Source organism: Bos mutus, chromosome 8 (assembly GCF_027580195.1).
Source record: "Bos mutus isolate GX-2022 chromosome 8, NWIPB_WYAK_1.1, whole genome shotgun sequence".
Classification (NCBI taxonomy): Eukaryota; Metazoa; Chordata; class Mammalia; order Artiodactyla; family Bovidae; genus Bos; species Bos mutus.
Window position 1 is genome coordinate 10,174,902 of NC_091624.1, and position 27,198 is coordinate 10,202,099.

Genomic DNA, 27,198 nt, shown 5'->3' on the forward strand with positions numbered 1-27,198 from the left:
TAGCTGAGCCCCATGAGGAGCACAGGAGGGGAACCACCCCCTTTCTTTGGGCCAGCGGCATCACTTCTACCCCCACCTCTGCCCCTCCCCGGCCGTCCTTCCCGGGACAGCGGCTCCCCATCCATGCTGCTCATGCAGGGCATGAGGCTCCGTCCACAGGAGCCTCCATCACCGCTGAGCCGGATCAAGCCGACTGCATTCTCCCTTACACGCCCACCAGCCACCCTGCTCCCACGGGACCCGGGAGTGTCTGAGGGGGCTCAGGGGTGCCGGAGAGGACCTACTTGAATGACTTCATCACTTTGTCTGTCTTGCCCGTTGGCTGGGCCCCAGGGGATTCGTTCCGCCGCCTAAAGATGCCCAGCTTGTTCTTCATGTCCTTGGCTCTGGGGACAGAAGCAGAGAGGGGGTCGGTGAGCCCGGTCCACTCGCCCGCTGCCAGTTCAGGGTCGGGAGGGTGAGGGCTGGGGCGAGAGGCACCTACTCCTTCATGGTGTGCCGCCTCTGGAGGTTCCCATTCCGAGTGAGGTACATGCCTCGGAGCATCGCTGTAGGGCCCCCCACCTTGCTGCCCGGGACGGTCTGCTGCAAGCACCCTAGGCTCCTGTTCCCAACCCGGTACCAGGCGGCAACGGTGCGGGCTGCAGCTGAGCACTCACTCACTGGAATTCCAGCCCCCGGACGACTGGACTCCCAGGCACAGGCCAGGCTGGGACTCAGACAGGAGGAGCCAGGAAATGGGAGGGACCAGGACCGGAGCAGGGAAAAAAAAATATCCCTCCTGGCCAACCCTGAGAGGGAGCCCGTGAAAGGGGCATGTGTCTGGAAGGGGCGGCCTCTGGGGCCCGCCCAGGCAGGAAGCCAAACCGTTTATTTGTGACTGGCCTCCCCGTTACCATGGCAGCGCCCTGGGAAGGAGGAGAAAACAAGTCAGCAAATTGCTGGGAGGGAAGGCGGGAGGGAAGGGAGGCTCTGCCCACCAGGGTGGCAGGACAGGCTATTTTTAGCCAAGAGCCATTTTTAGCCCTGACACTCCCCGGGGGCAGATTTCAGCCTGTGGGCAAGCTGCTGGCGAGAAAGGGGTTAAGCATCTCCTGCTCATGATTGCTTCCCTGGTCCCTAGACCCCTATCTGGGCACCTCCCTGTGAATAGTTTCTGCCAGCACACCGCGCAGTCTCCGTCATCGGCTTTGGATATACCCACCCATGAATATGCAGGATGTCCCACGAAGTTTCAAGTTTTAAGCTCCAGTCACTTCAAAAGTACAAAGCCCATAAACTCTCAAAAACATCATTTGAAACAAATTAACTTTTTTACGCCTACTTAGTCTTATGACTTTTGAATAATACATTTTTTTGTTTTAGTTTTTGATCTCTGTCCTTCTGATTAAAGACGACAAATGCTGACTGAACCGAAAAATTAAATGCGTGAAATTTAAAATGCGTTATCAAAATCGTAAAGCTAAGTAAGTGTAAAAGAAATTTAAATAATGGACTTTCAAATGTGTTTTATACGTTGGGCAGCATACTTCTGAAGTTATCCGAGCTTCAAAGGTTACTAAGACCAACAGGATGCCCTGTTTAATGAAGGCAAGTGGTGCAGGTGGAAGTTCAGAGCAGAAGTGGTGCAGCAAGACCGTCTCAGGTTCAGCTCCCAGCCCCAGCAGTTACCAGCTGTGTGCCCTTTATCAAGTTACCTAACCTCTCTGAATGTCATGCTTTCTTATCTGTTGAACACAGATGATGACAATACCTACCATCTGCTGGGATTCTTTCGAGGCAAGGAAAAAATGCACAAAAAGCTTTAGCACAGTGGCTGGGGCAAAAGCGATCAGGCTTACCTACATGGACCCTGAGGTCCTAGGGCAGCTGATTGGAGGTGAGGACTCTGCTCTAGCAGATTCCAAGCCAATGAGATAACGCCAAGGAGTCCAGGGACAGGCAGCCCTCTGGTGAGGATCAAGGCCCTCTGAGAGCCTTGGTGGGTCTAGGAGTGAGAGAGCCCAGCTTCTTGGGGCACCGTGCTCTGCTTCGGACCCCTGCTCCTGGCCCACTATCGAGGTGAGGCCATAGAAGCTGGGGGGAGGGGGGTGGCGGGAGGAGAGCTTGCCTGAGGTCCAACCTGCAGGCTGCCGCCATCCACTTGGGCTCCTTGCTGGCTCAGAGACCACTGTGTTTCCCTGTGGCTGGAGGAGTCTGAAGCGCCTGCCCAGCCAAGCCTTTCGTCCCTAGATGCACAGCTAGGCAGATCCACAGCCACACGGCACAGCTGCAAAGAGCCTCGAGAGTCCCTGATTGCCACCCGGGTAACTCGAGAAAGGGTGGTAGAGGCCAGAGATGCCCCACATGGGCCCAGAGAGCAGAGCTGGGGCCCCCAGAGGAAGCTAAAGGGACACTTTCCTCCAATCAGAGCCACGGAAAGACGGAGCAAGTGGCCTCTGAAGAATGGGCTCCCATCACTAGGAGCTCAAGGCTACTTCGCAGGGGTGCTGCAGACCTCCTTCAGGGTGCTCGGCTTAGAAATAACAGGCTCTGTGGGAATTCCCTGGTGGCCTAGTGGTGAGGATTCTGTGCTTCTACTGCAGGGTGCCTGGGTTAGATCAGATCCCTGGTCAGGGACCTAAGATCCTACAAGCTGCGTCATGAGGCCAAAAAAATAAGTAAATAAATAACAGGCACTGAAGGAAAAACATAAATTAAAAAAATTTAAATATATGTTTATGCACATTTACTTTTTTAGAGCCATCACGCCAGGTTTCAGATCTCAACTCTTGGAAAAGCAACTTAACCTTGGAAAACCAACTTAACCTCTTTCTGCCTCAGTTTACTCATTTGTAAAACAGGTTAAATAAGAAAAAAGGAAAGTAAAATAAAAATTATGGTAAGAACCCAGGTCTCCCGCATTGTAGGCAGATACTTTACCATCTGCACCACCAGGGAAGTCAGAAAAATAGTACAGATAAACTTACTGGCAAAGTAGAAACAGAGTCACAGATGCAGAGAACAAACCTAAGGTTACCAAGGAGGGGTTACACATTAGGAGATTGGGTTTGACATATATACACTGCTATGTATAAAACAGATGACTAATGAGAACCTACTGTTCAGCACAGGGAACTCTACTCAATGCTCTGTGGTGACCTAATCGGGAAGAAAATCTAATAAAGAGTGGATATTTGTATAAGTGATTCACTTTGCTGTACAGCAGAAACTGACACAATATTATAAAGCAACTATACTCCAATAATTTCTCTTTTCTTTAAAGTATTGTAAAGGCAGGCGGCACAGTGGTACAGAATCTGCCTACCACTGCAAAAGACGCAGGTTTGATCCCTGAGTCAGGAAGATCCTTTGGAGTAGGAAATGGCAACCCACTCCAGTATTCGTGCCTGGAAACTTCCATGGACAGAGGATCCTGGCAGGCTGCAGTCCACGGGGTCGCAGAGTCAGACATAACTGAGCACACATGCGTGCATGCAAAGGTCAAATTAGATAATATATGTAAATGCACACAGAACAGTGCCTAGCACAATAAATATGAGCTATTTATCACTGCAGATTCGAAGAGTCCTCGCCTAAGCATTTAAGAATGTGAGCCATGGGCCGTCAAGTGGCAGTGCCCCACTTGGAAAGAAGGCCAGAGTGGGCGAGGCAGGAGAGCTCCAGCACCCTGGATGCCTGCCCTCTGCTGCCCTCCACTGCCGCACTCCTGGGAGTGCCACCCTCAGCCATTCTGGTGCCGCCTGCACCGGATGGTTGGTACAAAGAGTCATCTCTGTGCATTTCACCTTCCCTAGAAAGTGCAACGGTTCTGGCTGCAGAGTGAGAGAAGCCCAATGTTGCTGCAGGAACCTGGAGAGGGCAGGGGAGCTGGGAGAAAGAGTTTCTGGGAGTGGACCTGAGCCGAGGTCGAGGTCAGGGAAGAAGGTGGCAGAAGGCACCTGGGAAGGACTCGTCCCTCGACCCTGAGGCCGGCCTAATTGGTGTGCTGCGATGGGCTCTACAGGACCTGGAGGGGAGGGGGTTCCCTCTGAGGGCCACCATGTCCCTTACCGCCTTCTCCTCTGTCCCTGCCCGCAGTCTCCACGGCCTGGGGTACAAGGAGACCGTGGAGAAAACCCCTCACTCTCTGTTAATAAATGAGCACCCTAACAAACCTCCGAATCGAAAGTATAAATTGTGTGGAGGGGGTGGGGGCAGAAAGGCATGGGGGCGTATGGGATCCGCTCTCTGAACCTGCAGCACCCCCTCCTGGCAATGCCCAGGACTGCCAGCATTCAAGAGCTCAGTGGAGAAAGGGGACCCTCGTGACCAGGACAGTCAGCCCTTTCTCAGAGGGAGCAAAGAACTCGTCGCGGTCACTTGGCCACCACTTGGCTTGGCAGGTGGACAGAGCCAGGGCAACCCGGCTGCTTGCTTTTGCTTGGTTCCCTGTGGCTTCCAGACACTAAATCTGCACCTTGCCTCACTCTGTGTGGATGGACGCTGAGGGCGGTGCTGGGTGCTCAGGACCCTGGCTGGCCTCACCCTGGGGCCATGGCTAGGTCCCAAGATCCCATTTTTCATGAGTGTCTGTCTAGGGTAGGACTGGATGCAGCCCCTTCTCCCTGCCTCTGCCCCTGGCCCACTGGGCAGGGAGAATAAGCCAGAGGACAGGGCAAGGAGAGGGGTGCAGGGACCGCTCCCCCGCCCCCATCACTAGGGTGAGGACCATAGATCTTTCCAACGTACAGGTTTTTGCTCTTTCTCTTCCGGGAGGTGTCATCATCGTCCCCTACTGTGTCAGGCCCGCTCATCTGCAGAGAAAACATAGACACGTTGCAGCCTGGGCTGTTGTCTGAGCAAAGAAAGGCTCAGGGATCTAGCAGGTCCCACCAACCAGCCCACCCCCACCTCCATGCTCCCACCCCTTGAAGAACAGTGGAGGGAGGAAGACCCCGCTACTAGGAGCAGCCTGTTCTTGGAGTGTCCTCCTTGAGCACCTAGGAATGCAGCTTGAACAGGAACAGCCAGAAACACAGCGCTCATGGCAGTAGGGCAGGACAGAGACAAAGCTTCAGTCAAGGTTCTACTGTGTGACTTAGCCAACTGCTGTCCCTCTCTGAGCCTCTAGTGCTTAATTTCAACATGGAGATCATAATGACTAACCAACTCAGGATTCTGAGGTTTTTAAAGAGACCGGGGATGGGTCAGCAGCGTGTTAAGTGATTTATTACATAGAAGAGCACCTCTCTTGCCTTGAGAGCTTCCCTGGTGGCTCAGATGGTAAAAACATCTGCTTGCAATGCAGGAGACCCAGGTTTGATCTCAGGAAGATCCCCTGGAGAAGGAAATAGCACCCACTCCAGTGCTCCTGCCTGGAAAATCCCATGGATGGAAGAGCCTCGTAGGCTACAGTCCATGGGGTCGCAAAGAGTGGGACACGACTGAGCGACTTCACTTTCACTTTCTCTTGCCTGTCTCTTAAAACTTTCCATGGCTCCCAAGTACCCTTGAGATCATGTCCAAACTCCAGGACATGATGTACAGAGTTTACCATCTTCGGGTCTGGGCAGAAAGCTCCGTATCACCATCAGTTACAACTCTGTCGGTTATCTCTCTGGCCTGACCCCTGCTCCAGCAACCTCTTCAAACTGCCCTCCAACCAAAAACCATTCCAACCAAAAACCTTCCCAGCCAGGCTCTGCACACGCTCTTCCTTCCATGGGAGATGTTTTGGTGACTCTCTCACCTCCCATTCCTTCCAAGATCCAGCCTCAGCAAAGACCTGGACCTCAGGTAAGCTGCTTAAATGCCCCCTGACCCAGGAAGCCCTCCTTGACCCCTAGACCAAGCGTGTGCCCTCTTCACCCCTTTGAGGTCCCCGCCGTATCCAACATGGCTTCTCTCCGATCTGTCTCCTCTAATGGAGTGTGAGTTCCCAAGAGCAGGGCCCCTGTCTGCCTTCACCTCTGTCTAGGTCACCTTGATTGGGCCTGGTGTACGTTAGGAGCTCCAGAAATACTTGAATGAATGAATGAATCAAGGGAGAGGGAAAGCAGGTTGGGAAGGATGTATCTTGAAGGCTTCACACTGCTTGATTAATGGCCTGCAATTTTATTTCCTGCTGTTCCACTGAGCCCCCAGATTCTGCCCTGCCCTACCTCCACCCCCCTTCCCTTTGCCTATGCTGTGCCCCCTTCCTGGAAGGCCTTCTCCTCTTTTGCCCAATCTTGACACCCTCCCAGCCTGTCACCCCTCCTCTCCTCCACACCACTGCAGACTCCCACCGTCTCTCCTGGGGCCGCCCTCTGTTGCCCTGCCTCTGTGTGTCCATCCTCCTCCTGAAGAAATCAGACCCCTACAGTGCCACCCCAGGGCAGAAGCACAGGAAATGCATCGAGATGTTGGAATAGCTGTGGCTGAGACGTCCTAAGACGGACGGCCACCAGGTGTGACTCTCAGCTCTGACTCCTCGTGAGTCACACCTTGGATCTCAATTTCATTTGTAAAAGAAAGAAAATGGGCTGAACTTTAAAATACCATGTTATCAATCCTGGGAGGAAAAGTGGGCTTAATCCAGATATAGCCGGAGCTACCAGCCTCAGTGGGGCAACGACCCAGAGATGGAAGGATGGATGGATGGATGAGTTTATAGCTTCATTCATGGAGTTCATGCTATAGGCCAGACCTCAGAATGGACATTATCCAGACACTGTCTCATTAATCTCAGAGGAACCTCAGAGAAGTTAAGTCATCTGCCCAAGGACACCCAGCGTTTATGTGACAGCTGGAATCTAGGTCTCTCTGAATTTAAGGTGATTTCTTAATTTCTCCTGTGTTTCTCCGCCAGAGGATGCTGGTACTCAGATGCAAGGACAGGACACATCTTGAAGGTTTTCAATGAACGACTCAGGGGAAATGCCGCCTCTTTCCTGAGAAAGCTGCCCCACCAAGGTTGTAAACACGTGTGTACGTGCACACACAGGCACACGCCCAGCTATGGTACGGGACTCCGGATCTACAGTTTGCAGGCTGGGTATGGGTGCTGCCTCCACTAACTCTGGAGACGTTCCCAGACTTTCTCAGTTTCAGCTTCTTTAGCTCCGGCAGAGGCATGCACCCTGCTTTTGGGAGATTCACCAGGATGAAGTCTGGGCCCCAAGGCCCGACTGGCACACAGGGCACCCTCAGGGACTGGGGGCTGCCAGCATTCACCGCCCAGTGATTTTGGTGTCACTGTCGCCCTCGCACACAGGGCACAGTTGTCTGGCCTGGCCCGGCAAGGCCTGAAGCCCCCACCCGTGGGAAAGGGCCCAGAGCACTGGGCTTCCTCCCATTTAACCTCAGCTTCCGCACTTTATCGGCCCCACACAATGGGCCTGGGGACCACTCCCGCCCCGCCCGCCACCCCCAGGCTCTGCACTGCTGGGAACCAGGCTCTTCCTTCCACTGCTGGGAGGGGGTCATCTTCTCCAGGGTCGGCTCTCATCAATCAGCCTGAGAGAAGGGCCAGGGAGCTCAGGCCCTGGGAGTCCGCCTCCAAAGTAGCCAGCAAAACCCACACACCAAGGGGGTGCTGTGTGCCAGAAAGAGACTGAGACAGAAAGTCGGGGCTGTGATTTCCAGTCTCAGCTTGGCTGCCAAGCCTCCTGTCTCCGGGAGCTGCAGTGAGTCCTGCCTGAGGCTCAGCACACAAAGGGTCTCTCCTTCCCATCTACTCCCCCGCTCTGCTCCTGGGCTCCTCCGTGCTGAAAGGTGACTGGAGATGAACCCAGAACCACTCAGCCCGCCCTTCACTCCAGACAGGTCCCTGAGACCCGCCCAGCTCCCACCCGGCCACCTCCAGGGACTGGAGGAATAATTACCGTTTATATTGTAACTATGACTATTACAATAGTCATGGAATAAGAGTTAAATGCTAAACTGCCTGGATTTGAATCCTAGCTTAGTCACTTATTAGCTAATCGACTTCAGCCAAATTATATCCCCTCTCTGTGCCTCGGTTTTTTTTATTTGTAAAATGAGGATAATAATTGGACCTCTCAAGGGGTGTTATGTGGATTAATGAACACCTGCGGAAGTGCTTGATAACCAGTAGCTATGGTGATATGAACTGAGACTGCCTCCTGCCATATCAATAAACAAGAAATGTCACAGCCATCAGTGATCTCTGGCCTCCAAATGTGAACGAGGGCTCCCCAAACTGCAGTCTAGCAGATGCCGCCCCCCCCATCCCCCCAACAGTGACTGCTGAGGCGCTGGGGAATGCAAGAAGTAGCCATCTGCCAACTCCTAATGAAACAGGATCGGCCCCAGACAGCTGGGGTGCACGCGCGAGGAATGAATTCAGTGAGCCCAGAGGTTTGCATCTTCCCATACACAGAATGCTAAATTCCTTAACTTGATACCTGATCTTTGATGTTCAGACTGTCTGCAAACTTGTATATAGCTTGACTTCCCCTCCTGTCTCCTTGGAGCAGTTTTCTCAGATACACTGAGATGCTATCTCCCAGGCTCCCAGTCATTCCCACCAAACAAAATAACTCTCTACTTTCAGGTTGTAACTGTTTTTTTAGTGGTTCGAGCTGTTACTCACTGCGTGCCAGGCAATGTGCTAAAGCGCTGTGTCATACTTTCATTTAACCTTCTCAACAATCCTAAGAGCTTTTTGCTGTTATTTCCCCCCAGTTTACAAAGCTGAGGAAACTGAGGCCCAGAGCTGTGTGCTAAGTCACTTCAGTCGTGTCCGACTCTTTGTGACCCCATGGACTGCAGACTTCCAGGTTCCTCTGTCCATGGGATTTTCCAGGCAAGAGTACTGAAGTGGGTTGCCATTTCTATTTGCCCGGGCTCTCTGAGCTGGCCAGTAGCAAAAAAAATTTCAGGTCTGGCTGCAGACCCCACCCATGACCGAGGGGTCTCCTATAAGCAGGGCCTCACCTGATTCCCCCTGTTGGTCCTGACCTGACTTCTGGGGCCATGTGGCCATGCCTGGCTCCTCTCTCTGACCCAGACCATCCTGGCAGACCACATGGAACTTTGCAGAAACACTGGGGCTAAACTCTACACTTATTTGTTTAGACAGAGGAACGAATCCTCTAGGCTTTTTCAGGTAGGAGGCTGGAAGTTGCTATCATGCCTTGGAGCTAGAAGGTGTCTCAGGGGCTCCCTTGTCTGAACCACAGCCTAGATGGGAAACTTAGTGCAGCAGGGTGGGCACCCTCCCCTGGCAGCCTCTGCCCAGGCTGGCTTCCTGCAGGAGGGGAGAAGGAAGCAGCGCCAGGGAGGGGCCACAGCCTCTTCTTCCCACTGTCAAGGAATGACCCATGATTCTGGGCTGAGCCAGGCCAGGCTGGGGTGAAATTCACAGATGCTCTTGCAGTGTCCCTAACTCCCAGAAAAAGGACAGACACGGGCCCAGAAAATCTGTCCTGCCGGACCCTTTTGGGAGCAGCCGGCAAGATGCAGGCCTGGCAGCAGAGGGCGCTGTGGGACAACTCAAGCCAGCACAAGAGCCAGCCAGCCTCAGGATGTCCCACGGGATAACCCCAGGGGATCTTCTCTTCTCTAGGCCTCAGGCAGCCCACCCGTAAGATGATCGCGGCAGAGTGTTCCATCTCTCAGGTCTGTCTGGGTCAGATACTCCTAAACACAGCAGAGGGGAGGGGTAACCTGGGACTGTCACCTCTGTGACAGATTGCACTATGGCCCGCCTCGGTGTAGCCACACGGCAACACAATGACTGGCCGAAGGCCACAGGAGCTCTGTCTGGCCCTCCTGGGTCTCATTGTATCACAGGATGACTACCGTGAGCACAGAGCTGTCAATATACTGCAGCCGTCTTGAATCCCTGGGACAACTCCCTGAAGACTTAGCCACTCCTGTTTTATAAGAGAAAATCGAAGCTCAGGAAAAAAAAAAAAAAGCTCAGAAACTTGGCCTAGGCCTCAAGACCAGGAGGGAGGAGGCAGAGCTGGGACTGAACCCAGTCTGTCTGACTCCACAGCCCGAAGACCTCACCCCTCTCCTCTCTACCTCTTGCCTGGCTCTGCCTGGAAACTGTGGTCGGTTGGCATCCGTGGACCCTCCCTGAAAAGCCACGCCCAAACTGGGAAAACGGAAGTCACAGGAAAACCTGCCGCCTCCCCCAGCGGCCAGTCACCAACCCGCTGCCCCTCACCTGCTAGAGGTGTGCAGGGTTTAGGATAGGCTCAGAGAGGACTGGACAGGGTGAGGCCACTGTCCAGCTCCATCGTCATGTGGCCTGGGACAAACCCTTCTCCCTAGGCTTCAGACTCCCCACTGTAAGATGAGTACAACTGGTCCCAGCTTGCGGCAGTGCTGTGAAGGCTACAAAGGGGGTGTGGGGGGCGGGAGATGCCCGGTGAATGCTGGGAGGACTGCTACTGCTCTTGCTGTCCTCCTTTTTCTCATCACAACCATTGTCGTCAGCATGATCCCCTTTATGGAGGACCTAGCAGGAGCTGAGTGCCAGGTACTCTTCTGAATGCTTAACCCAAGTCAGGCTCTTTAATCTTCCCAGTAACCCTATGATAGAGGTACTATTTACTCATAATACCCATTTTACTGATGAGGAAACAGGCTCAGAGAAGGGCAGGGATTTGCCCAAGTCCCACTGCCAGTGAGGGATGGAGGGGGACCAGGGTTTCTGTCTAGCCTAGACTGCACTTCCACTTGACAAGGTGGCTGTCTGGAAGGAGAAGAATATGAACAATGCTGAAGGACTCGAGGCCTGGCAAGCAGAAGCCAAGTGGTAGGGTGGCAGCCTCTGAGGTCCCTGCCAGCTAGTCACTCAAGCCCAAGAAAGGAGACAACAGGCCAACAGAGGGTGGGGGATGGGAGGATGCCAGTGGGAACCTTCAGCTCCCAAAGGAGGAAGCTGGGACGGGAGAGAGAGCTGTCCTAGGCATGCTGGACTACCAGGCGGAAATAATTTCCCCCAAATTGGAGCTGAGATCAACTGGTTTGGGGAACTAGAAATGTATGTGAGAATGTGTGTGAATGTATCTGTATAGAAATATCTGTACTGGAACAAGAGCAGATGGGACAGAACTTGGAAGGGTCTGGTGGGGACAGTGAGATTGGGAGGCCCAAGATGGGTGTGGGTCCTTGGACCTCAACCGTCATCCAGAGGAGAGTGTCCAGGCCTGGCCTGAGTCGGCCTGAAGCCTCACTTCAGTAGGACAGAGGTCTGGACTCCTCTCTATAGAAACTGACTCCAAAAAAATGGCCTTAGATGGTGATACTCAAACTATGGGAAATGTCCCAATCCCTGACAGACTGGTTTAAAACGCAGGGTCTGGGCACTGTCCCCCAGAAATTCTGATTCCAGCTTCTAGGGAGGGGAATTAGAAATCTATATATTAATGACCTCTTCCCCTGATGATTTCAGAGCACATCAAAAGTGCTTACAGATGAGGATCCAGTCCCCTTGCCTTTGGAATTTAGTTCTAATTCCTGGACACGAAGTTTCAGGCCCTTTCCTGGAGGGCCCCAACCCACCCTTCCAGCATAGGCACTTTTCAGCAGAAGGTGTTATCCCTCGTGCCCAGCGGCCTTATTGCTAGTGGCTGAGAAGCTACAGAGGTTTCTGAGGCCATGTCTCAATTTGGTGGGGAAGTGTGCTGGAATCCATTAGTCATGTCTGCCACAGGTTTAGAGGCAGGAATGGCAGCATGCATGCCACACATCAGCCATCCATGCACTGTAGAAATCTCTTGTTCTAGCTAAATTAACTTCTGCAGAGTCTAGTCTAGGTCATGTTCTTTCACAGTATGCCTACCTCATCCTCTCTGTTTATTCTAAACCTGCTCAACTTTCAAAGCCAAGGTGAGGAGCATCTTTTGCTAGAAGCCTTCCCTGGTGGCCCTGTGCCCTGGGGTCTCTCCTCCCCGAACCTGCATGACCACCACCCCCCTCCCAGCCTCACAACAGTTGTCCTAACAACTCCTTGCACCACACTGACTGTTAGCACCTCCACAGCATTTGCCTGGCGCCTAGATTAACGACATCAGGCACCAAGTTCTTTAGAAGGTGAAGTGAAAGTGTTAGTAGCTCAGCCGTGTCTGACTCTTCGTGACTCCATGAACTGTATCCTCTGTCCACAGAATTCTCTAGGCGAGAATACTGGAGTGGGTTGCCATTCCCTTCTCCAGGGGATCTTCCCAACCCAGGGATGGAACCCAGGTCTCCTGCATTGCGAGCAGATTCTTTTCACTGTCTGAGCCACCAAGGAATCCGCAGGCTCTTTGGGCTCACCCTCAATTGCCATGGGTTGTAAGTGCTATTAATCTCTGCTTTTCAGAGAAGACACTAAGGCTCAGGAGGGCTGAGTGGCTCACCCAAGACCACATAGTAAGTGAGGGACAGAGACCAGATTCAAACTGGCTAGTGGGCCTCAAGGGCTTCCCAGGTGGCTCAATGGTAAAGAATCCATCTGCCAAAGCAAGGGATGCAGGCTCGATCCTTGAGTCAGGAAGATTCCCTGGAGGAAGAAATGGCAACACACTCCAGTATTCTTACCTGAAAAATGCCATGGACAGAGGAGCCTGGCGGGCTACAGTCCATGGGGTCACAGAGTTGGACTTGACTGAGCCAGTGAGCATGAACACAGATGGGCTTCAAAGCCATGATGCAGTCTTTCCACTGTTAGGCCACCCCACTGGCCCACACAGAGAACACATTCCTCACAGGCTGAGATCAGCCTCATGCATCTCTGTGGCCCCTGCTGTGGCATGGAGCACAGGGCCTGGCACACAGCAGGAAATCAATAAACACTTATTCATCTATTTATAAATATTTGCAAGAGACAAAGAGCATGGTGGTTAAGAGCTCCAGCCCTGGAGCCTCATTCTAATTCTGGTTCAGACATTTATAAACTGTGCAACCCAACGCGAGTGACATGACCTCCCGGTACCTCAGTTTCCCCATCCGTAGCAGGCAACAACAGTGTCTACCTACTAGGGTGGCTGTGAGAGTTAATGAGTTCATATAAATTGCTTAGAATAATACCAGCATGGAGGAAACATGTGTTGTCACGCTTGTGGGCTGACAGGTTTCTAGTCTGGCTAGGCTTGGACCAAGTGTAAGTTATAACTATTTCTCCAGCTAGCATGTTGGATCTTATAGATCCACATATACCTGCTCTATTTTTGGTGGATTCCCCTGGTACAATGGAGCTGTAAGAATATCTGGAGTCAGAAAGTCTTGCATTTAAATCCAAGTTCTGCCTTCTTGGTCCCTCTGGGCCTCAGTTTTATCATCTGTTAAATGGGTAGAAGGCTTATTGGAAGGTTGAGACAAAAGCAGAGGTGGGACAAAGCCAAGATTCATTCCCTGCAGCTCTTGGACCCATCCAGCCCTGTCATGTACCCTGTTCCCCTCCACCACTGGGCTCCTTACCTTCCTGTGTCCTGTGAAGAAGAGGGAAAGGTGGTGCATTGAGCCTCCATTGCGGCCCAGTTCCTTCTTGAGGGTGCGGGGGGAAGGCATGGCCCAGGTGGATGTGGTGCCCTCGCCATCCGAGCAGTGCAGGGTGGTGTCGGAGGAGAAGCAGGGCCCACGGTTCTCCTGCAGCAGGCTGCCCTCGCTGTGCGTCCGGCGCCGCAGCGAGTTCTGCACGCGCAGCGAGAGGCCGCCCTCGGCACCCGGGCCCGTCTCGATCATGCTGCTGCGCTTGGCCTCCCCGCGTTCTCCGTAGTTGTCATCACTTGTGTCTTCGTCCTCGTCCTCCTCCCCCTCCTCGGCCTCCTCTGCATCCTCCTCGTCGCCCGAGCTGCCCCCCTCTGCCCCTGCCTTCTGGCTGTAGGTGCTATCCAGCCGGACCTCGGGGATCACGAAGTTTGGCTTGGAGGCCACGGGCGGGTTCCCTGTGGCTGCTGGTGGGTCCCCAGAGCTCGTGGTCTCCTCAGCAAGGGGCTCAGATGCCAGGGGACCCTGGCCGGGGGGCAGGTCTTGATGGGGCAGAAGGTCCTGGGCAGGGGCTTCCTGGAGGGCAGGGAGGTCTTTACTGATCAGAGGGCCTTGGCCGGGAGAGGATTCTCGCCCAGCAGAAAGGTCCTGGCATGGAGAGAAGACTGCGGCTGCAGGGTGTTCCTGGCCTGGTGGGGAGTCCTTGCTGGGCGAGCATTCCTGGCGCACAGGAGGTTCTTTGCAAGAAGATGAGTCTTTGCTGGGTGTTGATTCTGGGTCAGCAGAAGGTTTCTGGCCAGAAGAGGAGTCCTCTTTGGGTGGAAGCTCTTGTCCGGGAAGAGGCTCCTGGCCAGGAGACGGGTCCTTGCTGGGTGAGGGGTCCTTGGCACCCGGCCCCTTCCCTTTCTCCCCGGGCATTTCCTTCTCATCCGCCTCTGATCCCTCAAACATCTGTGAAATAAAGAGAAAACGAGAAAGGCTTACAAGAGGAGGCTACCACGCACGAGTCAGTGTCACAGAGACTGAAAATGAGGCAGTGATCCACAGCCCACAGCCTGTACCCCACGGTGTGAAAGCCGAAGCGCCCCGTGGAGACTCGACAGCCCCTTTGGCTTAGCTGAATATGGGCTTTCCACCCTCACTGCTTTCGGGAAACTTGCGCTCCATCAAAACATGGTTGGTCATTTAAGGGAGACAAGGGAGAGGTTAGTTACCATTATACGGCTTCTCTCATATGCCAGGAGCCGTGGCAGATTAAACCCCCTTATGTAATGTTCCCCGGGGGCTTTCTTGGTGGTTCAGAAGGTTAAAAAAAAAATCCATCTGCCATGTAGGAGACCCAGATTTGAGCCCTGGGTCAGGAAGATCCCTTGGAGAAAGGAATGGCAACCCACTCCAGTATCCTTGTCTGGAGAATCCCATGGACAGAGGAGCATGGTGGGCTACAGTCCCTGGGGTCACAAAGAGTCAGACACGACTGAGTCACTAATGCTAACATGTAATGTTCCCAATGGCCCTCGAAGGGGAGTGTCGCGGTCCTTCTGCGAGTAAGTCGCTCTGTGAATAAATGAGGAGCAGACATCCTTGGCCTTCATGGACCAGAGTCAAAACAAGCCCCAAGCCAGAGCAGCTACCAAGTGAGAGAATCCCAGACCCAGCCAAAGGATACCTTCCACCTGAACCAAAGCCTTTCAAAAGCCTTAGTGAGTCATTTGAAGAAGAACTTGATTTGAATGTTCAGCTTTTTTTGAAACTAGTAAACTGGAAAAAAACCCAGAACTTCAAAATACTGTGCATACCAGTACTCGACAAATGTCATAGACATGTGGAACCTCACTGAGAGGGATCACCCACCCCGTGCTTTTTAAACTATGACTGGAGGAACCTCAGGAGTCGCACGTACAAACAAAAGAGGAAGCATTCCTGCCTTACACACCACCCTCAGAATCCTTGGAGTTTTCGCTGGGTTCCTGCAGATTTCATTTGCAAAGAAGAAAATACTGCCCTTACTCCGAGTCTGAAAAGCAGCTATCTCACAGGAAGACTGGGGCTCAGAGAAAGTCAGGGGTGCCCCACAGGAAAGTGGGTCAGGCTCGGGCTAGGCTGGGCTCCCCCCATCACAGTCGAGGACCTGGAGTGCTGGATCGGGAACTGCTCAGAGCCCAGGTTCCGTCCGTGAAGAGGCCACAAGGACACAGAACTAATGAAAGAGGAAGATGCCACACATTTATGAGAACTGTACAGATAAGCGTACACACACACACCCACACCCACACACACACAGGTGCAGAATTTCAGGGTAAATGCCTCAGAACATAGGTTAAGAGCTCTTACTGTAAAGACCACTAATGTTCATTTGACGGATGAAGAAGCTGGGCCCAAAGAGCAAGTACTTACCCACTATGGCACAGCTGCCAGAGACTGAAAGGCCATGCCTGCAGCTGGGAACTCTTTTAAGCCCTGGGCCGGCCAGGCCTCACATCTGGGAATAAGGGGCCCAGCTGCAGCCCAGGGCAGCTGCTGCACCCATGTGTCAGGGGTCAGAGTGGCATCTGGGAGCACCAGAGTGGATGTGAAAGGCCAGTGGGGTAAAAACCACTGCCTGGGAGGATGAAAGTGAAAGCCCCTCCCACCTCCACCTCCTGGGTTGTGGGAGGGAGAAAGTTGCTGAGCCAGGAGGCGGAGCCTCAGAGGACTGCAGGATGATCTGGCCAGAGTTTGGTTCCCAGGTACAGGCAAAGACAGGGGCCCACTTACCCCGAGGACTGCCTGCCCTGCAAATCCTGCCCGCAGCTCCACGGTGAAGACTTACCCACCCAGGAAATCCTCAGACCACACAGCCTCAGACGTGGGAACTTTGGCGAGCCCATATCCCCACTGCACAGATGGGGAGACTGAGGCCCAGAAAGGAGAAGGGGCCAACCTAGAATCACACAGTAGGGCCAGGAAGAGCCAGTCCCTAAACCCTCTGGACCTCTGGCTTGCCACCTATGAAATTGAATAACCAAGGTACCCAAGCGACACACGAGGAGAGTACACTATAAGAGTCCCAAGCTCTGAAATGGGATGGTGGTGGTGGTGTGGTGGTTGTGGTGATGAAAACATTGTTCATGAAACTTAAACAGTGCCACATCTTTCTCATGGACCCGTAGAAGCAAACTGTCAGGCTCCCAGAATCGAAGTTGGCAATTGTGATTCCAGGCACCCCCAATCCGGGAATCTCATCTGGGAACCTTAGTTTGTTCCCAGGGGGGTCAGAGAGACTCTCCACTGAACTAACAGAAAGACAGAGGGCCCAGCCTGGACAGTGACCTAGGGACTTGCCCAAAGGCACCCGTAAACGCAGGGCTGAGCTGGGGTTAGAGCCTGACTCCTGGCTCTCTCTTCCCAAGCCCCCTTTGGATCTCAGTTCCCAGGGCAGCCCAGCTCCTGCCTGCCCCCTCCCACCAGCGAGCATTCTCCATCAGAAAAAGCAGACTGTGGGCAACGCCAGCTCCCTGGTGTCCCACGTTCTCTCACCTCCCCCTCTGCCAGACCCCTCCATCTGGAAGCACGGACAGTCGGAAGCAGCAATTGGTGCCCTCGGGAACTGGCACTGGGCCCTGAGAGAGGAGCAGGCCACCCTTCCCCTTCCTGGGGGTGGAGTGGGGCCAGGGCCTGCACCAGTAGTGACTGCAGCCGAGCAGCCTGCCCCTCGAAAAAGTGCAGCACCAGATCCAAAACCAGAAATGCAAGGCAGCTGGCCTCTGCCAGTGGTGCTCAGCGAGGCCAAAGCAAACACAGCCGGGAGGGGAAGTGCCTCTGTCCCCAGGGGCCCCCGCCCCGGAACGCTGAGAAACCACTCAGGACCCAGGCCTCTCACAGCACCCGCGGTTCCTGCTCAGACAGCCCCAGTCAGACTTCGGTTTTGCTTCCAGCAGTGTCATTTCCTAGCTGTGCGGAGAATATGGCCAAGCCTCCCCGGATTCTCTGAGCCCTGATTCCTTACCTGGAGCAGAGCCGTGATATCACACCAAACTCACAGGACTAGGTTCATGCTCTTCACGGGGCCTGGCCCACAAGAAGCATTTGATAGAGCGGGAGCTATTCTTAGTCTAGGCTTATCTTTGTCATTGTTGTTGAGTCGCTCAGTCGTGTCTGACTCTTTGTGCCCCCATGCACTATAGCCCGCCAGGCTCCTCGGTCCATGGGATTCTCCAGGAAAGAATACTGGAGTGGGTTGTCATTCCCTTAGAGATCAGGAAACTGAGGTCCCAGAGGCTAAGGGAATCACCTAAGAAATGGGAGGCTGATTCAGTACTAGAACTCCTGTCTCCCAGTTAAACGTCTCTCCCACTTCCCTGGATCTTTACACACAAGGGCAGGGGAGCCCCAGGGGTCTAGACGGAGGTGGGGCAGGCTGTGAGCAATGGCCCTTCACCCAGGCCCATCCCCCACAGGGCAGACATTGGCAAAGAAGAACCAGCTCAGAACAGACCAGGTTCTGTTTTGTGTGAGCGCCTGAGTAGGCTTGGTCAGATCTGTGTTCCTAGGAAAGCTGGAGTATGGGGTATCTGAGGGGGTAGGGAGCCTCTGGAACAGAAAACCTCAGAAGCCTTAGAGGAGAGGGTAGCAAGTGAAGAGAATTAGGACGGGAGAGGAGAGAAAGGTGAGAGCCACGTTACAGAATGGACGCCAGGCATGAGCTGGTCCTGGGAGCAAGGAAACGACACAAGCAGAGCTGAGCTGTGTGAGACTGCTCTGGACGGGGTGACAGGACGCGGGGGTGGCGGGAGGCCTGGGGAGCACGCGTCCACGCAGTCATTCATTCTCCGGGCACTGAGTTAGGTCCTGGGGTGGGGGTGGGGACAGCAGAGGCCAAGTCAGACACAGTCGCTGCCCTCCCCTGAGCAGAAAAGCAGAGGCTGGACAACTGGTCTCAAGGAATGCGGTGAGTGCTCTGAAGGGGACACCCCGTTAGGCAGCTGTTACAACAGGTTGGGGTACCAAGAATCCAGCCAAGGCGGCCCAGAGACCAGCTGACTCGCCCAGGGCCCTGGGTCTGAGCCTGCCGAGAAGCTGCCCTTGTGCTACAGAGAGCGTGTATCTCTCCCATCCATCATTTCTTTGGCTCGGCTGGACCAGGGTTAATTCTGTGCATGTCTCGCCTGCTAGAAGCACACAGGAAATGAACCAGGCCTTCTAAATGGAGCTGCTGTTTAGGATATAATCAAATCCTCTCCCCATTCCAATCCAGGGCTCGGAACAGGCTGGGGAAGGGTGGCAGGTGTGACACCCAGAGGCCTGGCTCACACCACCTACGTCCCCCGGGCCCTGTGGTGGCTGGAAGTGACTTGCCCAATGTCACATAGCTACTAAATGTGGAGCCAGGTTGGCTGACCCCAAAGTCAACCTGCAGCTCTAATATGACTCATCACCTCCACCACAGATGCTGGGCTCGCATCTGCCCTTGAAAACCACTTCCTGCATTGGGCAGGGCAGGGCTCGGCTGGGGTGGTGGAGGCCGGGGTTTGGGGTGGGGGGCGGTGTGCCAGGGTTTGCCTCTATCTCAGGGTGGCCCTTCTGCAGGATTTTCAGAAAGAGCCTGGACAGAAGGCCGGAAGACCCCGGCTGGAACCCCCACCCCATCATTTGCTAGCTGTGAGATCCCAGGCGATCACTGTTGGGGACCAAGTCTGAGAAAGGACAGGAAATAGCTCTGTGAAAGGGAAAGCAGCTGGACAAAGGGAGAGGCCACGAGATTCCCACCCGGCCATTTGAGCTCCAGGCTCGCCTTTTGAGATGGGGGTGCTCCTCTGAGTTTGGCAAGCTGGCTCAATGCTGGCTTCCGGGAACCCCCGCTCAGCCTCAGTCCAGCTCCTCAGGCTTGGCTTCTTGACCCCCGGAGGCTGGAACCACCGCCCTGCCTCTGCCACTAGCTCAGGGGCCTCCAGGCCGTTTCCCTCCCCGGCCCTCACTGTGATGGGTTCGGCAAAGTCCAGGAGGAGGGAGGCAGCAGGTACCTTAAAATGGGGAGAGCTCCAGAGACAGATCCCCCCTTCACACTTACTGGCTGGGTGACCTCGAGGCTAACTTCTCTGGCCCCAGTTTCCTCAGAGGTAACAGCATGCTGGGGAGGAATGACTGAGCAGACATCCACCCAGAGCTCAGCCCTGGGCTGGTACACGAAGCACTCCGTCAGCGGCAGCCAGGACCACCGCAGCATGGCCTGGTTCTGACATTTCCTCCTCTGGATCTCCTCCAACTGAGCCGACGACCCCCTCCTCTGCTCCAGCAGGGGCCTCTCGGCCTGTGTCCTGCTCATCACACCCTGCTCCGGCCCCCTCCCCCATGCACCCCTCCATTCCCTAGGCAACAACCATCGGACGACACCCGGTACCCGCTGCCAGCCCAGACCTGTCCTCTCTCAGAATGTTCTAGGCTCTGTGGACATCAGAACAAGAAAGACATGATCCTTGTTCTGGTGGAGCTCACACGCTGGAGAGGAAGCACTGGCGTGAACCAGGTCATCACCCATAGAAACAATCTGAAGAACACTATAATCCATAACGTGAAGGAAAACTGCAGAAAACAGAGGGGCGTGTGGCAGAGGCCACCCCGTGAAAGGGCCCTGAGGCGGAGATCTGCTCAGGGGGCAGGGGTGGGCTCACAGAGGAGCAAACAGCACAAAGGCCCCAGAGCCTGGAAGGCAAGCACCCGCGAGGGCAGAGAGGACACCTGGGTGGTTGGAGCCCAGGCACAAGAGGGGGACCTTCTTCCGAATGGCCCATCAGTGTCTCCAACTCGACACGCCCCATTCTGAACTCATGACCTTCCCCCGAGTCCATTCCTCCTCGCGGAGTCTCTGAGTCAATCACACCCCCACCAGGTGCCCGAACCAGAGGCCTGGGTATCATTCTCTCTTCTCCACTACCCCCATGGCCAATCAACAAATCATCCTGATTATCTCTCGTAAAATCTTAAGAATCTTTCCACTGGGGGAGGTTATGTGTGTGCAGGGACAGGAAGCATTGGGAATGCTCTGTACTTTCCTCTCAATTCCTAAAACCACTCTGAAAAATAAAGTTGATTAAAAAAAAAAAAGAAGAAGAAGCCACTCTCTCTACCTCCACTGACCACCACTTGCCTCAATACCACATCATCTGGCCCTGGGATTGACACTGACCTCCCAGCAGTGGTCCACACCCCTCTGCTCACTCTCTGCATCCTGCCAAAGGAGTCTTCTAAATGCGAATCTGACCCTGTCACTCCTTGGCTTAAAAACCCTGGTTCCCCAGGTCCCTCCAGACAAAGCCCAAATTCTGTAGCCCTAGAAGAGTCTGGGCTTTGTGGGCTTTGTCTCTCCCTCTAGGCTTACCTCTCCCCACTCCCCATCTTAAGTATTGATGATAAATGAATGAATGGGCAACCCAAGAAACTTCACAAACCATCTAAATTGTTATTACTCAAAGTAATAACTCATGAGCCAGCAGCAGCAGTACCTGGGAGCTATTACAAAATACAGAATCTCAGGCCTTAACGAGATTAGAATCCACATTTAAAGATCCCAGGTGATTCATTTGCATATTAAAGTCTGCAAAGTACAGATCCAGCCTATCAGTTCTCAATAAAGAGACATAATTTAGAATCATCTGGGGTGCATTTTAAGAATATCTGTAACTGGGTCCAATCCCAGACCTGCTGGATAGCAGACCCCGACAGGAGGGCCGGGGCATCTTGCCTTTTTTCGACTTTCAACTTCCCCCCCAAGAATTCTGGGGAGTTGCCTCCATTAACAGACAAGGTGACTGAGGCTCAGGGAAGGGAGGCAATACGCCCTCAGAACACACAACACAGAACCCACAACAGAATCAGGACTGGAATCCAGATCAGAACCCGGTATGGTACCAATTCAAATACACGGTGTTCCCTCTGTAAGGAAGCCCATAAAGAAGCAGCAGCCCCTAGCCCACAATGGGTAGCCATCAAGCCCACTGGAGTCAGCTAGCCCGTTCACGCTCCCTATGAACAGAGGACCAAATGCAGGAGGAGAGAGGGGAAGGAGGAATTTGACCACACACTGAAAATTCTCTGTCCCTGAAGAATCACACCACAACCCATGGAACCGTCAGGGGCTCAGGAAGGCAGGCAGTACACAGTAGTGGGGAACATACTCATTGTACTGAAAGCAATACTGAGGCACAGAGGGGAAGTAGCTCACCCCCTTCAGAACCTCTCCAGACAAAGCCAACACACAGGGAAGAGGAAGCCCTGAGGACTGAGAAGAGAGGGGACCCCTTTTAGAAACCGTCCCTCCTCTTGGTGCTGCCACCTGGCTGAGTCAGAAGAACATGGCCTCAGGCCTGCCCTGTGGAGCAAGAGATGCAGAGATGCTCGCTCCCCTCTGGATGCCCAGTTTCTCACTGGGCAGTCTTCCCTCCAACCCTGTAGCCCCAAAGACCCCTTCTATGCCCCAGCCCTCTTCTCAACTGAAAGCCATGCGCGTGGACAGCAGAAGTTCCCCAGCGTCTTCCTGACCCGGTGGTAACTGATGCCTCCGCCAGAAGGTGACTGCGGCCCTGTGGGCCTCTTTGGCCCCACCCTGGGTCTCTCTGCTCAGGAACCGGTTCTCCTGTGGGCTCCACCACCACTCCCTTACCCCGGGGCACCTTCCTTCTCTCCCCGATCCGGTGTGTGCACCTGCGCTTTCTCATTTCCTTATTATCCTGCCCTCCTCAAGTCCACTTCCTACCCATCCCATGCAGCCCAGTTAAAGGCTCCCTGGGATGCCCTAGCTAGAGGGCTCTTTGCTCTCCTGCCAAGTCCCGGCCTGCGCTGCTCGTGTGGCCCTGGGCAGGCTCTGCTTTGGCTCATCAGGACTGTGTCCCAGGCTCACCCACCTCACCCCCACCCCTAGAGTTACTCAGCAAATACCTACCCAGTGCCAGCCACGTGCCAGGGCCTGTGCAGGGCACTGGAGCCCAATGGTGGCAAGACACGTGTCTCTCCCTGAAGGCCCTGGGGTCTACAGGGGAGAGCACCAGGTAAAGGGCCCATGTCAATCTCCCATCCACCTCCCATCATCTCAGGGGGTTATGGACGCATAAAGGCAGCAGGAAAGACTGGGGTGGCTCTTGGAGGAGGTGGGGAAGAGGATAGGAGAGGGCATCCATGCCAAAGCCAGAGATGACATGGAATATTTGAGGAAGCACAGGTGGATCTGTGGAGCAGAAGCATGGTTATGTTAAAGAATTTGGACTTTATTCTGAAAGCGATGTTTACTCGGTGTTGTAAAGATAGGGAAGGTGGAGCTAGAGATGGTGAAAACAGAAAGCAATGGAAAAAGAAGAGTGGAGACGGGAAGAGCGAGACCGTTCAGTGAGCCTCTACTAGACCGCCGGCGCTGTGACAGCGACTATACACACGCCTCACGTCCAGCCACATTATGAGGTCAGTATCACTGGCCCCATTTTGCAAATAAGGGATCCGGGACTCAGATAACTTGTAAAACTTATGCAGGTTCAAAAACTGAGTAAGAAAAGGAGTCAGAATGCTCTGCTGGCTCTAAGCTGCTCTTCCTGCGGCCCCCGACCTCCTTTCCTGCCCCCTTATACTCCCTCTTCCTCTCTCCCTTCCTCTCTGTCTTCAGAAGACCTTACCAAGCTCCCAACCTGGGCCCGGCCAGGCAGTGCTGAGCAATTCCAGATGCCTGATCCCTGTTCTTACCCCCAAGTTAGTGGAGATTGAGGGGTGGGTGTCTGACTCACCCGGTGGGCAGAGGGCTGGTACAGAATCCCCAGACCACCTCCCTCCCAGGGACCCCTTGATGTGTGGGAAGAGTCAGAAGCATGTGGTTTCTCTGTGATGTTCTACACTAGGTTGAGCAAACGAGAAAGCTCTGCCAAGCCAGAGGGACCCCAGAGAAGGACGCAAATGGAACTGTGGTCAGGAGGCAAGGATCTGGACTCAGGCAGGGCGGATTGAATCCCGCTTCTTAATCGTGTGGCTGAGTCAGTGGTACCTCCCTCGCAGGGATGCTAGTGGGCAGGAGGCAGGACCTGGGGCATAGCCCTGCTCGGCCCATGGCCATGACCATCCTCTTGCGGCTCAATTTTCCCTCATGGCAAGCACTGGAGACCAACCCCCAAATCTCAGGCTTAACTCCAAGCAACAGCTTGGAGAATTGGGGAGCACTTTCAGAGCCAGGGTGGAGGAGAAAAGCCTACTGCTGATGAAGAACAGGGGTCTGGAGACAGGCAAATCCAGGTTCCTATCCCGGCCCAGCCACCTCCTAGCTCAGTGCCCTGGGGTAGGCTGCTTAACCTCTTCAAGGCTCAATTTTCTCATCTGTGAAATGGACAGAGGTAGCAAGTACCTACACACGGTACTGTTGGGAGTCCACCCAGACAGAAGGGCCTGGCATATGGTAGGTGTTCAATACACATTGAGCTAAGTCACTTAAGTCGCATCCAACTCTTTGAGACCCTATGGACTGTAGTCTACCAGACTCCTCTGTCCACGGGATTCTCCAGGCAAGAATACTGGAGTGGTTTGCCCTGCCTTCCTCCAGGGGATCTTCCCAACCCAGGGATCAAACCCACATCTCTTACTTCTCCTGCACTGGCAAGCATGTCCTTTACCACTAGCGCTGCCTGAGAAGCCCAGTAGTGCTCAATAAACACTTGCAGTTGCAGGGAGGTAATCATATCTCCTTCTTTCATCACCATCATCACCTGTCCCCTCCCCCGCTTCCCACTCCAGGAGAAGGCACTTGACATATTCTGACTGCAGCCCCACGGAGCTATTATCTGTACATTTCAGGGAAGAAGATTGAGGCTATCCGAAAGGCCCTGGAGGCTGGGGGTAGCCAAGCCTGTGCTCAGCTTCCCTTTGGCTAGGTCAGTCTGGCTCACTGCATGGCCCCAGGTCAAGTGACTCTCCTCTCCAGGCCACCCTCTCCCAGAGGGGATCTGTCCAGCTCTGAATCTCAGCCAGCCTGGGAGGGTGTGTACTCAGGGCCCAGGGCCAGGCCAGGATCCTGGTGGGTGCATCGAGCGCCGAAAGAGTAGAAAACGCCCCCTTTCCAGAGACCCATCCCTACCCTTGTCTGTCTGTCCCAGTCCCTAAAATACTCCTCCTTCAGTGCCTGCAGTGCTGGGGGCATCCGGGTGGGGGACTGGGGTAGGGGTGGGGGAGAACACGTGAAGGTTTATCTGGCTATGGGACTCAGCTGCAAACCTGCAGTCAAAAGTCACCCTCCAAGGCCCCAGGCACCTCCGCCCGCTACCTCCGCCACTGCCTCCCCAAAGCAGACACCCTGTGTCTCTGCTGGAGCTGATTTCAAGGCTGGGTTTGTCTGGGTTGACCGTCTGCTCCAAACTCACCCTCCTTTCCTGGGGATCCTGAGTACACTCCGCATGCTGCTTAACCCTCCCCTTCCCTCTGGGACAGTCCAGCTCCCTCCCCTGCGTGTTCTGTCCCTGCCAACCCACCTTCCCTCTTCCCTCCAGCCGGGCTGAACTATTGGTAGTTTCCCAAACACAGTCTCCTCTCAGGCATCTCTAAACCTGTGCTCACTGCACTTCCTCCCCTTCTCTGTCCACCTGAGAACTCCTACTTATCTTTCAAAACAGCTTAGCCACACATGCATTGCCCTTGATTTCTGGCAAAGATGATGGTGACCGACAGTGAGAAAGGATGATCTTTTGAATAAATTGGATATCCACCCAGAGAAAATGAGTCTTGACCTCAGTCTCCACCCTAAGAATCTATTTCGAGTGGATTTTAAAGCTAAATATGAAACATAAAACATCCAGAAGATAATATTGGAAAATATATCCAAAACCTTGTAACAGGCAAAGAAACAGGATTCAATAAATATTTTCCATAGAGACAAAGATTGACAGGTTGGACCACTAAAATGAAGAACTTCTATTCTTCAGAAGACACCCTGAAAAGAGTGAAAAGGCAAGCCTCTGAGTGGGAGGAGATATTCGTAATGTGCATGTCCAACAATGAACACATATCCAGAATATTTTTTAAGCTCCTTCAAATTAATAAGAAAAAAGACAGAGGATCCAACAGAAAACTGGAGAAAAGATTTGAACAGGAACTTTCCAAAAAGATTATTCAAATGGACAATCAACATATGAAAGGGTGCTAAACCTCATTAGTCACCAAGGAAATGCAAATGAAAGCCACAGTGAGATATCACAATAGCTATTGTCAAGTCTGTTGGTAAGGACTCCTGGAGCAACAGGTGTTCTCCTACGTTTGTTTGAAGAGGGTGTACTGGTGTTACACTTTAGAAAATTATACAATGGAATCTACTAAAGCTAATTATATATAACTTTATGACTCAGCAATTGTAAACCTTAGGTATTTGCCCAACAGAAAAGTATATTATAGTGTACCAAAAGACATGCATGAGAATATCCGTAACAAGACCGTTCATGATGACCGTCAACGGGCAACAACCCAAAAGTCTGCCGATGGTAGAATGGATATAGTCACACAATGAAATACCACCCAGCAATGGGGGTGAACAAAATAAGACTGCGTCCAATAACACACAGATTTCACCATCAAAATGCTGCTCCAAAGAAGTCAGCATAAAAGAACACACAATCAAGGATTCCACGGATACAAAATTCAAAACAGGCAACACCACTCAACGAGAGAAGTCAGGACAGGAGCACTCTTTGAGGTGGTAGGGACGGAGGTGGGTGGCAGCTAGGGGGTGGGGGAGGTTTCCAGGGTACTAGAATGTTCTGTTTCTTGACCTGGGGAGTTTGTTCACCTTGTGATAATTCATCAGCGACATACTTCCATCCTTGAAACGAAAGACGTAATTTAACGTTGCAACTTAAAGTTTATTTAGAGAGCAAATAAAAGCCCTCATCCCGGGGTCTGATGGCACCTTCCAAGTGATTCCTCCCTGTCCTCCCTCCAAAAGCTGCTGTACCACCTTCCGTTCAGCAACTGCCCGTTCTGTGCCAGGTCCCGTGCCGAGCACCTCACTCCACCCACAGCATCTCATCCAACAACAGCCACCAGTAAAGGAAGGTGCCAGGGGACCCCCCATGGCCCCCATGACTCAGTGCCAGCGTGCACGAGCCCTCCCTCCACACACATCATCTCATTACCCCAGCGAGGCTGAGCCCTTGCCTAACGAAACGCAGGCACCGAGAGGCTCTGGGTCTTGCCCCACTGCAAAGTGGGGAGTCCTGAGCCCAGGCACCTGCACACAACATTATACAGCCTCCTTGAGATAAGCCAGAGTAGAGACATAGAGGTGATTCCTATGGCTGGGTTAGAAATCATCTCTCCTCCCTGGAGGGGTGGGCACACTGGGATGAAGACCCACTCCTTCGATGGACATCCAGATGTGCACCCAGATTCAGTCTCACCTCCTGCAGGAAGCATCGCTGGGGCTCCCGGGCTGGGTAGGAAGCTTCCCCAGGGTTTCCCCTCCCCAGGCCTCCCCACTGAAGCTGTCTTATTACCATCCATTACATACCCATCCCCAGCACTAGACTGAAGACTGGAACTATAGCTCCAGCCCTTGGCCAGTGCATGGTACATCGTAGGCATCTGACACGTGCGGAGGGAAGGGACGGAGGGTGGGGGCAGAGAATGTAATTACAGAGCCTCTATTTGAATCAACGAGGAACTTCATGAATTGAGGTCTGAGTACCGGAGGTTTCAGAACTCTGCGTGGACACAGTTAAAACCATTAACCTGAGGAGTGGGATAGACACACCATCTTCCATTCCATGTTCCTCTGTGCGGTGGACTCCAGCCTTT

At 53.5% G+C, this 27,198-nt stretch overlaps 1 protein-coding gene across 7 annotated transcripts in view; it reads right to left on the reverse strand.

Moving 5' to 3' along the window:
* Window positions 1-27,198, reverse strand: part of RGS3 (regulator of G protein signaling 3) — a 139,513-nt gene that overhangs the window by 2,667 nt on the left and 109,648 nt on the right. For 6 of the 7 annotated variants that reach the window (XM_005902468.2, XM_070375050.1, XM_070375052.1 and 3 more), the window contains 3 exons: window positions 13,405-14,364; window positions 4,732-4,796; window positions 285-386 (listed from right to left, as the gene is read on the reverse strand). In XM_005902468.2, the coding sequence (XP_005902530.1) occupies window positions 285-386; window positions 4,732-4,796; window positions 13,405-14,364 (1,127 nt within the window). Of the gene's footprint in view, window positions 1-284; window positions 387-484; window positions 751-4,731; window positions 4,797-13,404; window positions 14,365-27,198 lie in introns of those variants that run through there. The other variant, XM_014480359.2, reaches the window with a different exon arrangement.